Below are 12,291 nucleotides of genomic sequence, written 5' to 3' on the forward strand. Positions count from 1 at the left end.
TGTGGCTGCCCCATCCCCGGAGGTGTTCAAGGCCAGGTTGGACGGGGCTTGGGGCAACCTGGGCTGGTGGGAGGTGTCCAACCCAAACCATTCTATGATTCTGCAGAGGGATTCGTGGGGGCGAAGGCGAGCCAGAGCCATAGCCCCTGGTTTTTTGCAGAGTCCCTCTCCTGCTACTGTGCATGGGCATGAGGTGCTGCTGGAGACCAAGGGCTTGGGAGGGCACAAGCTGCTGTTTGTCAGCTCCAGTCCGGGGAAGGGAGGCTTCCTCTCCATCCCCACCAGATTGGATAAGACACTGGCTTCACACTTTTGTCTGTCCCAAGGAAGGAGACAATTCAGAATGTGTCCCCTGCTCCCCCTGTGCTGTGAGGCTCCGGCTACCCGGGCTGCCAAAAATAACCCCCTCTTTCTTCTTCAAGCACCGGCCGTTATGAAAACGCCACTTGCTGAGCCCTCGCCGAGACCTCGCTGCTCATTTGCCTGAGGTTCAGCTTTTCCCCAGATGCAAATGCTGTCAACTCCGGTTCCACCAAGTCAGTAACAGGGCACCTCGCACTGGCAAGCCTCCGCTTCCCCGGGAGGACCTCTGGCAGGGATGGGTGCTGGAGGGGACTCAGTGGTGGCTGGGTTGGTGTCCCTTGGGGAGAGTGTTTGGCACCGGAGAGGGGGGTGGGAGCCCTGGCAACGGTGGGGAAGCCTCTGCTCGAGGGTTGCAGTTCAGTGGTGTTTGCGAGCAGCTGTGCAGCGATGATGGTGCCTTTCCCACGTGCGCTGCCCCGTGCAGGGACTGGCTGCCACCTCCCTGTCCCTTCGCTTCTCCCACCCTCCAGGCTCTCCTTGGTGGACCTCCACAAGGGCTCCTGCTGGGGCAGGTGGGCTCGGTGCTGGGGCTTTTTGCCGTTTCTCCATGGGCAGCTCGTGGTGGCCCAGGTCTTGTGGGGCATGGTGGCCACCACTATGGCATGTTAGGAGCCCAATGCTCCTGGGGGTGACAATAGGAGCTGTGCACCTGCCTGCAGGCAGCAGCCAGGGGCAGGAGGCTGGCTGTGCACAAGGATCACCACTGCCATGATGGGCTCCCTGGGAGCACCTGGGCCTTTCGGGATGAGCAGTCTGCAGCTTTTAACCTTCTCACCTCTGTCCCCATCTCTGCAGGAGTGCCGCCGCTGAGATGGAGGCCCCGCTCCCTGGTCTCTCCCTGCTTCTGGTCCTCCTGGCAGTGGAATGGGGAAGCGGGGCAGTTGCAGCCTGGGCAACATCTCCCGGCGGCTGTGAGCTCGTAAGTCCTCTCTTGCAAACCCTCACCCTTCTGACTGCTTGGTCCTGCCCTGCAAAGCCCAGGCACTTCAGCATCTCCAGACCTTCTCCCTCCCAGCTACTGGCTTAGCTAAGGGGTGGACTGGGGTGTGGAGGCTCTAACCATAGACCCACCTCCTCCATCCTCACTCGACTCCCCAGACTTGTCCCTCATCTCCCCCCATCTCCCACCTCTAAGAGTGGTGTTACGTATCCATTTCTTGCTTCAGGTGCAGAGCACTGCGGACTGCACCAGGAGATGGCTGAGCTCTGTCCCAGGAAATCTTCGAGGTGATATTGAGGAGCTGTTGCTTGATGACAACACTATCCAGGTTCTGGGCAATGCCTCTCTGCTCTTGTACCACCAGTTGCGGTGTCTCAGCTTGACCAAGAACCGGCTGGAGCTCATTGAGCCCGGTGCCTTCCGTAGCAGCCAAGGCCTCCACGTGCTCTCCTTGGCAGACAACCTCCTCTTCACCAACTACTCGCTGACAGCAGCTGCTCTTTCTGCTCTGCCAGCCTTGAGGACGCTGGATCTAGCTGGAAACCGCCTCACTGAGGACATGGTATCGGTTTTGGTCTTGAACCTCTCTTCCTTGGAGTCCTTGTCTGTTGCCAGGAACATCATCATGAGGCTGGACTCGTCTGTCTTCACAAACCTGACACAGCTGTTGGAGCTGAACCTGGAGAAGAACTACATCTTTGAGATTGACCAAGCTTTTGAAGGGCTGCAAAGACTGCAGAAGCTCAACGTAGCTTACAACTACCTCCCATGTGTGGTGGAGTTCGGCCTGACCCAGCTCAGGGTGCTCAACGTCAGCAACAATGTCATTGAGTGGTTTCTAGCCCTGGAAAGTGATGACCTCTTTGAGCTGGAGGTGTTGGACCTGTCCCACAATCGCCTCCTCTTCTTCCCCGTGTTGCCCCGGCAGAGCAAGCTGCACTCCTTGCTGCTGAAGGATAATGAGATGAGCTTCTACCAGCGCCTCCCCAATGGCACATCCCTGGCGCATGTCACGGTGCAGTTCCTGCTCATTGATGGCAACTCCACCAACATCACGACGGTCAGCCTCTGGGATGAGATCTGCCACAGTAACCTCTCCTCCCTGCGCCTCCTGGACATGAGCCAGAACCAGGTCTGGTACCTGCCGGAGGGCTTCCTGGCCCAGATGCCCTCCCTGACCCACCTGAAGCTCAACCAGAACTGCCTGGAGACGTTTCACCTCTCAGAGGGGGACCCCTTAGCCATGTTGACGGAGCTGGACCTCAGCCAGAACCAGCTGGTGGAGCTGGGGGCAGAGGTGGGTGCTGGGGACGTCCTGCCCAACCTGCAGCTCTTCAACCTCAGCACCAACAGGCTGCGGGCACTTCCTCCTGGGGTTTTCACCTACACCAGGAAGATTGCTACTGTGGACCTCAGCCACAACCGGGTCGACCTCTGTCCCCAGCCAGCTGTCGCAGGTGAGGTGGAGAGCCCTCCCTGTGTGGACATCAGGGGTGTTGAGACCTTGACTCATCTCTCCTTGGCTGGCTGTGGTCTGCGGGGACTGGGTGGCCACCCCTTCCAGGGGACGTCGCTGATGCATCTGGACCTCTCCGACAACCACCAGGCACTGTTCGGGGACCTGGAGTGGCTGCAGGACCTTGCTCTGACGCTGCGGGTGTTGTCTCTGAGGAACACCAGCCTCTCCTCCACTGCCATGGACTTCTCTGCCTTTAACAGCCTCGTGCGCTTGGACCTGTCGGCGAACTCCTTGACCGTCTTCCCCACCTCGCTGAGCGTCCTGAAACTGCGCAGCCTGGACCTGCGGGACAACTGTCTCCCGGCCCTCCCATCGGACGTGGCGCTCACCCCGCTGGGGAAGAGCCTGCGGGAGGTCTACCTCAGCCGAAACCCCTACAACTGCTGCACGCTGGGCTGGTGGGACACCCTGCAGCGGGTTGAGGGGTTGCACGTCCCCGATGGGTGGGAGGTGACCTGCAGCTACGCCTCCCGCACGCTGAGCCCCAGGGCACTGCCCGAGCCCGTGCTGCGGAGCTGCCGCTGGCAGACGGCTGATCTGGCGCTCCTCTACCTGGTGCTGGCTCTGCCCACCTGCCTGACGCTCCTGGTGGCCTTCGCCGTTGTCTTCCTCATGCTCAAGCAAAAGCTGCTGAAAATGGTGAAAAGCCGGTGCGGGCTGTCCAGCCCTTACTGATGGCTGAGGAGGAGGAGGAGGAAGGGCTCGGGAAGGGTGAATGCGAGCGGGTTGTCAGGATTACACCCCCTCTCACGTGGGTGAGATGGAGACTTGGTGGATGGAGGAGCTGGGGGTGCTGAGAGAGCTGCTGTTCCTGCTGCAGATACCCTAAAGGTAACCGGAGGATGCAGGGCTGTGCCCAGTGATGGAGCCTGGGGCCATGCTGGGCATCCTCAAGGGATGTGTCTTCAGCAGAAACCTTCAGCTGATGTTGGTGAGAGCCAAGCAGACGTGACACCAAACACCTCTTGGCCAAAGGGGCACGGACAGTTGCGCCCCAGAGCTGGTTTTGGCCCCCCCTTCAGGCAGTTCCTTTTATTTATTCACCCCTGTAGCCACCTCTCTGCTGCAGAACATCCTCCAGCTCTGCAACTGACCTCCATGAGTTGCCCCGGCAGGGAGGGACCATCACCCAGGCGCTGCAGAGAAGGGTCCCCATCACCGCGGCTTCCCACACTGCTCTGCCTGCAGCAGCGGCTGCCGGCACCGGCAAATGCGTGGGCAGCCCTGGGCACGCACCTGTGTGCACGTACGGATAAGACAGGCGTTGTCAGTGGGGCTGAAAGACACGTTTTGGGGTGTCGTTGCTTGGTTAAGTCACGATCGTGGCTAAAAGAGCCCGTTAAAAACAGCCCAAGCTGCAGCGATGTAAAATATTGACTGAAAGATGTGAGAATAAATTATATCAGTGGTTATATTTTATCATAAATTTCTTTTCCTCCAGCAACTGCTGGATTAAACAGATGCAAAGGAGATAAAATAAGAGAAAGCCTTCCTCCTCGTTGCGCAAGCCCCGCTCTGGTGGGCTGTCGGCTCCGGCAGCGTTGGGGGGGTTTCTTCCACCCCAGCCCTGGTCGCAGCACGTACCGGCTCTCCTGTACCAGCAGCGCGCTACCTGGGGAAGTGCCGCTTTGTTCCTCGGAGGGTTGCTGTGGGTGGAAATGAGAAGTGATGGTGGTTTGCGCGAACTCAAAAGCCCCACTGAGAACCGGAGCGGCTTTCTCCCTGCGGCACCCTCAGTATGTCTCCAGTGAAACGCGTGTCCGAGTTTGATGGGTACGTGGGGCGTGGGGAAGCGAGTAGCGGTGCCAGCATAGGCATGACGGGGGCTTGTCCTTGCCTGGCCTTGGATGAGCTCGGCGGGGTGAATCAGAGTGTGCCGAGGGCAGCATCCTCCCCAGCGCGGGCATGGGGACAGGGACTGGGATCACTGGTGAGCCTTGCATGGTTGATTGCTGTGCTGGGTCAGGAAAAACGGTGTAGGTTGGACCATGCCAGAGCAGCCGGCAGCACCGCTGGGGCCAAGCGCTGGCAAGGCTCTGAAACATGGCTGTGAAATCTGTCTCGGCAAACGGCCGCTTTCTGGCCCTATTTTAGACCGAAATAGCCAAAACCAAATCAGGCCCCAGCTGGGGAATCCCTCAGCCTATTTCAGCCGTTCTTTTGCCCGTAAGCTGCACACCCGAGGGACAACAGTGACCTATAAATACGTCCCTGCGATGTCCTGCGGTGGGTCTGCACGGGTACCGCAGCTGCGTTCCTGCACTGGCAGGGTGCCCATGTGAGCACCCCACTCCCTGGGGCCATTTCTCCCCCCGCTGTGGGTGCCGGGTCCAGCCTCGGAGGGTGGATGTGTGCGCTTCCTCCACCGCCGTGGCCGCTGCTGCTTCTCCTTTCGGCAGGGGGATGTGGGGCCCAGCCATGGCCATGCACGTAGGTGGGAACCCGGGCACCCAGCACTGCCTGAGGCGTGGATAAATCATGGGTGTTCTTGCTCATATTGAGGCAATGTGGGGGATACTCAATGCTCCTCCATCACGGAAGGGGTTACAAGCTTTGCCTGGGCATGGTGCCGGGAAAGCCGAGGCTCACCCAGAGCAGGGACCTGCAAGGGATATCAGGGCAGCAACAAGATGAGCTTCCACTTTTAGAGTGGTTCGTGTCCTTACAAATCTGATGTTCATCATCTTTGCAAGGTGTCACGGTCCACTCGGTGGACGCATGATGGTTCGTTTCAGCTGTGATCTCAATGCACAAAAAGAAATGGCATCAGGCCCAGGGAGTTATGCTTTCAACGCACAATTACTTTATTGGGTTTGCCCGTAAAGCGGCTTGCGATAGAAAGAAGGAAGAATAGGAAAGATAAGGTAAAAAGGGGGGAAAGAGGATTATGGCTACCACCACGGGTCTACAGGCGTCCATGGTCCTGAATCCAGAAGGTGCTCTGCTGCTGCTTCTTTGACCATTGTGGTCTCTCGGTGGGGAAGATCTTCAGAAATTCAGTTGTTGAGGAACCATCTTTTATGTTAGGTAGTACACCTTGCTCCTCCTTGGACTCACCTCCACTCCACCTCTGTCCTGTGGAAAGGTGCCAATCTCCACCTGTCTGGAGTAACGCTTCCACGCATGCCCGGAGAGGAGTGTCTGGGGGCAGGAGGCTGCTTACCAGGAGGGGTGTTTTTATATAATAATGACATTATAATGAGGAAAGTTCAACTGAGGTTTGAGATGACTTCATCGATGCTGGCACAGTCTGTGTGGTCCATCTTTGACAGCAGTTCTTCACTTTGCTGCTCCAGTAGAATAGGCTTGTACCAGGTCACGATATTGTTCATACTTTCGCACCACGGTATTGACATGGTTCGTACCCTCATACAATGGTCACACCTCAGTCCTTTCTCCAAGTCTCACAATAGCCAGCTCAGCGAGCCACTGCAAACTCATGTCAAGACGTTAGTCCAGGTTTTGGGGGCCTTGTCGCTGATGACAATGTTGAGAGAACTCTGATCTTCTGATCGACTCTTACAAAAGGTCACAGAGATCAGGGGAGGTCCTCAATGACTGGAGAAAGGGGAATGTCATACCCATCTTCAGTAATGGCCAAAAGGACATCATGGGGAGCAGCAGGATGGTCATCCTCATGTTGGGAAAACCATGGAATGTGCTTTCTTGGAGCACGTTTCTAGAAGAGGGTGGCTGGGAGCAGTGTGCATTGACCGAGGGTAAGTCATGCCTGACCAACCTGCTTGCCCCTCACGACGAAATGGCTGGAGCTGTAGGCAAGGGGAGAGCAGTGGGTACCATTTCCCTCAACTTCAGCATGACTTTCAGTACTCTATCCCTTAACGTTCTGGTGTCCAAGTGAGGATGTCATGGTCTGGATGGGTGGGCAACCAGGTCAAGATCAGTTGGGTGATCAAGCAGAGAGCGTAGCGGTTAGTAGGATGCGCTCTACCAGGAGGCTGGTGAGGAGACACATACAGCAGGGGTCTGATCTGGGATCTGTCCTGTTTGGTGTCTTTGTGCATCATCTGGAGGAGGCCAAGGAGTGCCTTTGTGTCAAGCTCACAGATGAGCCCAAATTGGGAGGACCAATTTGGATACTGGGTAGGGCTGCCATCCTGAAGACCTGGGTGGGCTGGAGGAACACACCAGCAATAACTTCACCATCCAGGGGAGGTAATCACCCCCATTAACTCAGCACTCATTAAACCTCACATAGACCTCATCCAGTGAGGACAGCCATGCCCGGGGAGGGGGCACAGGCTCCATCCTGTGAGCCCCACCAGGACGGAGCTGGGTGCAGGCTGGCCTGACCCCCGGGCAGGCAGGGTGTGGAGCAGAGGTCCCCACGTGTCCCCTCCCGCCCAAGTGGGAGATCTTTATATGCTGTTGCGTTGCAGTTTTTGGCTGGAAACAGAGCGAGGCTTGTGTCAGAGATCTACACACCCCTTGGTGGGCAGAAGAACTGAGTCAGACCTTATTTAAATTTTTGGCAAATAAGGCATCAGCTTCCATTTCTCTTCTGAACTGAAGACTGCCTTGGACAAACATAAGCTCACTCATCTTCTCCAGTGATGACAAAGTACAGTGGTTTAATTGACACCCGTTTCAGATTTTTCACGGAACTGGCTCTATCATTTCAGCGTGTAGGAGGAGAGCTCTTCCAAACCCCAGCTTCTGCGCTATGATACGATGTCTTATTGCTAAAATGGACAGGTTTAAAGTCATTTGTGGTTGCAAGAAGGAAGACAGGAACTAAACTAGTCTTGGAGGCACTTTACAGCTCCTCTTGGTTACCTCAGGCATCAGTTTGCTGAGGCCACTCCATTCGGAATGAAGGCCCATCCCACTCACAGCCACCCAGATGCAGAGCGCCAAAGCCTGGGAAGCTTTTGGAGTCACATAATTTTCTAAAGAATCCTAAATTTAGTCCTCCAATTTTTACAAGAGAGCAGGATCTGGCTAGGACCAGCCAGCTGAGGAAGACAGTGGGATTAAAAACTTCAGGATAAGTAAAATACTCGTTTGCAGAGATGAATTTCTCAATTACCATCAAGACATTACGGGGAGGACCTTTTGCTGTAGCTTTACTTGTCGCATCAGGTTCTCCTCTAGCCTGATTTCGAGTGAGCCAGGAACTGTAGTCCGATGTGGCAGCAGGGGTAAAGGTTTTGTTTTATTCTAAAACCACTCCCAGCCCTTTGTGAACTTCTACCACGCTATTTTTTTTCGGATAGCTTAAGCACATTTTCCCAGAATGGAGCACTTACTGTGCAACCATCATCTAGTAGTACAAGGAAGCAAAACATCTCACTTCATCAGTTTGAAATCGCTGTATTTTCAATAGTATTTTCAAGACTAACTTACTTTCTAGATATTCTGTTTCTTAAATATAAGGATTTATATTTGTGTAAGTTGAAGCTGGAGAATTAAGCGTCGCTCAGGAAACGCAAGAGTAATATTCTCAATGCACTGTTGATTTATCCAGAGAGGCTAATACCTATTTAACATTCCAACAAGTAATAATAAATACCAGATGCATACAATAAAGCTTTAACATTGCTTTCAAGACATAAATATTTAACACTTCATTTTCAGACAAAGCTGAATAGTAATCACAGCAAGGCAAGGTGGGGAGGTTTTCAGCCAAAGCTGACTGAAATGTAAAGAAATGAAAGAGTAAATAATTTAAAATTATTTTTGGTACTCATCCGTAGGAAAAGACTAAAAAACACCCAATAAGTTCAGCTGCCCGATTTCCATTTCATCGAGTCTGTCTTTTTAAACCTGGAATTGCTGTAGCATCTTCGGCCTTGGGTTATCCATCGCCAATGTAATGTGCATCAATGGCATGACCTGAAAACGATGCGGTAGGATACGTCTGCTGACATCATTTTCTCTGTCAGGACTGAGAGATCTGTCTCTGAATGGCTCATCCGAGACATCTTTGTCTGGAATCAGATTTCTTCCCCAGATTCCACGTCCCAGCCACAGGACTCCAGCTGCTCATCCTGTGCAAACTCAACCTCAATGTCATAGATGAAATCTGGGTCATCCTTCTTCTTCCTGTTCTTTTCGAAGACCTTATCCATGATGCTCTTCCTTTTGGCTAGTTCCTTGTCGTCTAGTTTGTTCAGATCCTCTTCTGGGTCAATGGTCTCTTCCTGCCGAAACTTTTCCAAGCTCTCAGCCAGGCTCTCTCCTCCCAGATGACCTTTCAGCAAACTGTACAGCTTCTGGAGCTGACGCAGCGAGACTCCTTCTAGGTAAGCCTTGTGCCGAGGGTTATTCTTCAGCTGCTCAGCAGCCAAGATGCAGTCTAAAAAGAAAGCCACCAGGAAAAACTACACCTGCAAGCAAATCTCTTCCCATAAACAGATCCTCTTCTCCCAAACCCTCACAAGTGAGACCTCCAGACTTAGCAGAGCCATGACCTGGGTTAAGATGAAGACCTGGGCTCCGCGGGGGAGACAGTCTCACCCCAAATCAACCCCTGCATGCTGGTGAGAAGCCACCCAGCGGTCACTAAGAATGCTGTTACCAACTAGCTGTTCCTCTCCCTTGTGTCTGGAGAGGACTTGGGGAATGCTACAAGTAACACACCGTACCTGAGAACTTGGAGAAATTTCGGACAGGCATGATGCGCTGGCGAGTCTTCTCCTCGCTGTCGTCTTTGTAGATCAGGATGATGGATGGAGGCTGAAAGCTGATGCCACACTTCTTTGCCACATAAGTCATTACAGTAGTTCTTGCTGCTGACTGAAGCGTGGTCAGCTGTATCAGAGGTGTCCTCAGCACCGTCAAAGCTCACTGAAAAACAGGAAAACAAAAAAGGGAAAGAAAGCGTGAGGGTCTCTCAGTCCTGTTCTTTTTATCAGGGTTAGAATGACCCATCTTCATCAAAACCACGCAGCCAGGGTGTAAACCTCCCCGATTTCAGTGGGAAATTTCTACTCTGAGGCAGGTGCCAGGGCGCAGAGTGACTCCCAACTCCTGGTTTACACCTTTGTCACTACTCGAGCTTTGAATCGGGATTACTTACACACACACGTTAATGTTTTGGTCTACCAGCTAAGTAAAATAGCACACAGTCAAGTGATACGTAAAAAGACATGGGTTTTTTTTTAATATTTATTCATTTTTAAAGTGAAAAATGCCATAAAATGGTAAATAAATGTACGACAGTTTCTTCACAAACACCACTTACTGTATATTAGATCCATTGCTCTGTAAAGCCAGGAATTATTTACCTACCAAACCCTTTTCGGCTCTAACCAGCAGGGTTTTAATTTTCTATCGCCTCACAGTGCATATGAAAGCTCCAGGTGTGACTTCAGGGAGAAACCAATTTTTCTGTAAAGATATAACGATATTTTTCTGCTGTAAGCTTATTTGAGCATATTTGAAAAGAATCTTCAGATAAAATGAAAATGTGAAACGTCTGGGAACCCCACTGAAAAGAGTTTCCATAAAATTAAATCTGAATGTTGCAAGAGATGCAACAAAGACAGAATTTTATTATACATACTTGTCTATTATACATATTTGCTTTGAAAAGATACAAATGTACTGATATGACTCAACTGTCCTTTAGTTGTCTCTGTTTCTGTCACAAACCTGGGGATATCATATTCCTTATTTCATATGATGAGGGAGAACCTTGCATCCATAATGTTGACATCTGTAACACTGGAATTCTCCCCTTTTTAAACAGATTTTAAGAGGAGGGATACCTAGTCAGTTTTTGTAAAGCTTTCTTACAGTTTCAGAGAGACCTCAGTACAGCAGTGTATCTGTCACCAATGACAGATGGGCAGAGAAGAGATTCAGAAATAAAGGACAAAATTAATTAAACACCTTATTAGGCCACAATGAAAATATGAATTTCTTTTTAAAGAGGGGAGATTATGTTCAACCGTTTACTCCTCCTCAAACTAAAATACACCATTGATGAAACTGAAAAGCTGAGTTCACAAGTGACACGTGGGAATGCTTTTTACACAGCACATTCCCACCAGTAGAGCTTAACGTTCGTTAAGGTCGTGAAGGTCAAGCACGTCAGAAGATTTGAAAATGCTGAGCTGCTGCCTGTGCGCGCATGGAGGAACTGGGAAGTTTTGCCTTACTTAACAGGTGGAAAAAGAGGGTGGGTGGGGAGGAAGGGCTGACTGACCCCACTACACATACGGCTGTGTTTATACAGATAGCACAAACATATTGTATGCGCTAGAATTTCATTTTAAAGTAAGGACTACTAAACTCTCAAGCACTAGTGCACTGGTCAGCTACCACATGAATGAGGTTAGGAAGTAAATCCATAATTATCCTTTTTACTCTGGAGCATTTTGTCTTGCAAGAGGAGAGGGGGAATGTCAGGCTGACTGACAGCGATAACTTCTTTCTTTCTGCCTTATCGCATTTGTCCGCACCCAAAATGATCTTGAGAACACCTCAGCGTCAGCCCTGCCCATGGCTCTGTTCCGTTTTCCAGTAAGATGAAATATTAGAGGAGACTTAATGATCCAGATCCACTGCAGATCCTCTTTCCCGGCTTAGTGTACAACACTGAATGCATGTGTTATTTTTCTATTAGTTTTAAGTAAGAGAAAACATGCCAAATGTGAAAGGTTATCTCCTTCTCCCGCTACCCTACAGAATGCAGTAAGGCAAAGTAAGAAGTTACATGCCCAAATCCTGTCTCCAAATCAAGAAAAAATGCTTTAATCTTCAAAAGCTAATTTGAAGCCAAGTTGAAAAGTCTTCCTTCTTTGTTAAAAACCACGTAGGAAAGAGTTCAAATTTGCAGTAAAGTTCTCAATACTGAAAATTAACCACAGCCGCTATACCTTTTGCTTTTATACAGTTCTATGAGTTGGGGAGAAAAGCAGAAGTCTGTCCAGAGCCACTTTCACCATCTTAAAATGAGAAATGATGCTTCAAACTGAACTGAAACAGCTTTTGGAAGGGTTGCTGATGATCAGGAGAGCAGGCCTCCATCTCTGAAACAGCAAAGACATTCTTAGGTGAGAAATACCAACATGAGATGAAGCCATTTGGGTCCGTGTGAAAGAGGTTACGCAGGTAACGCAGGCAGAGATCTTCGCTACTAGGCATGAAAGGCTGGTTCCAATAGCTCTGAAACACAAATAGGTAAGTTTTTTTCTCCCTGCCAACTTCTTTGCTGCAGCAGAACCGCTTTTACCGTTAAAAAGCCGCTTTTCTATCGCTTGTTTCAACCAGAGGAGCTGACCTTCAGGGTTGAGGCCTAAACGCCAAGAAGAGAAGGAAAGTGGGGCAGGATTGGGTTTGTCCTTCCCACCTCTCGCCCTTTCCCTTTCCCTTTCCCTTTCCCTTTCCCTTTCCCTTTCCCCTTCCCCTTCCTTCATCTCACCTCAGGCGGTACCAGCCTCCTCCGGGGTCCGAGGCCTACCCCGCGCGGTTGCCATGGCTACGGCGGCGCCGCTGGGCC

At 51.5% G+C, this 12,291-nt stretch overlaps 2 protein-coding genes across 2 annotated transcripts; one reads left to right on the forward strand and one right to left on the reverse strand.

Annotated features, from left to right (window-relative positions):
* The first annotated feature begins 1,168 nt into the window (after positions 1 to 1,168).
* Positions 1,169 to 3,497, forward strand: NRROS (negative regulator of reactive oxygen species). The gene is made up of 2 exons (XM_009885390.1): positions 1,169 to 1,282; positions 1,530 to 3,497. Exons 1-2 carry the CDS (start codon positions 1,175 to 1,177, stop codon positions 3,495 to 3,497), a joined length of 2,076 nt encoding a protein of 691 aa, XP_009883692.1. The 5' UTR covers positions 1,169 to 1,174.
* Positions 3,498 to 8,764: 5,267 nt separating this feature from the next.
* On the reverse strand, positions 8,765 to 9,614 carry CEP19 (centrosomal protein 19kDa). The gene is made up of 2 exons (XM_009885391.1): positions 9,431 to 9,614; positions 8,765 to 9,141 (listed from the first exon to the last, which is right to left on the reverse strand). The coding sequence occupies exons 1-2, from the start codon at positions 9,558 to 9,560 to the stop codon at positions 8,780 to 8,782; spliced, it is 492 nt and encodes a 163-aa protein (XP_009883693.1). The 5' UTR covers positions 9,561 to 9,614; the 3' UTR covers positions 8,765 to 8,779.
* Positions 9,615 to 12,291: the final 2,677 nt, after the last annotated feature.

Source organism: Charadrius vociferus, unplaced genomic scaffold (assembly GCF_000708025.1).
Source record: "Charadrius vociferus isolate BGI_N301 unplaced genomic scaffold, ASM70802v2 scaffold1285, whole genome shotgun sequence".
NCBI classification, from domain to species: domain Eukaryota; kingdom Metazoa; phylum Chordata; class Aves; order Charadriiformes; family Charadriidae; genus Charadrius; species Charadrius vociferus.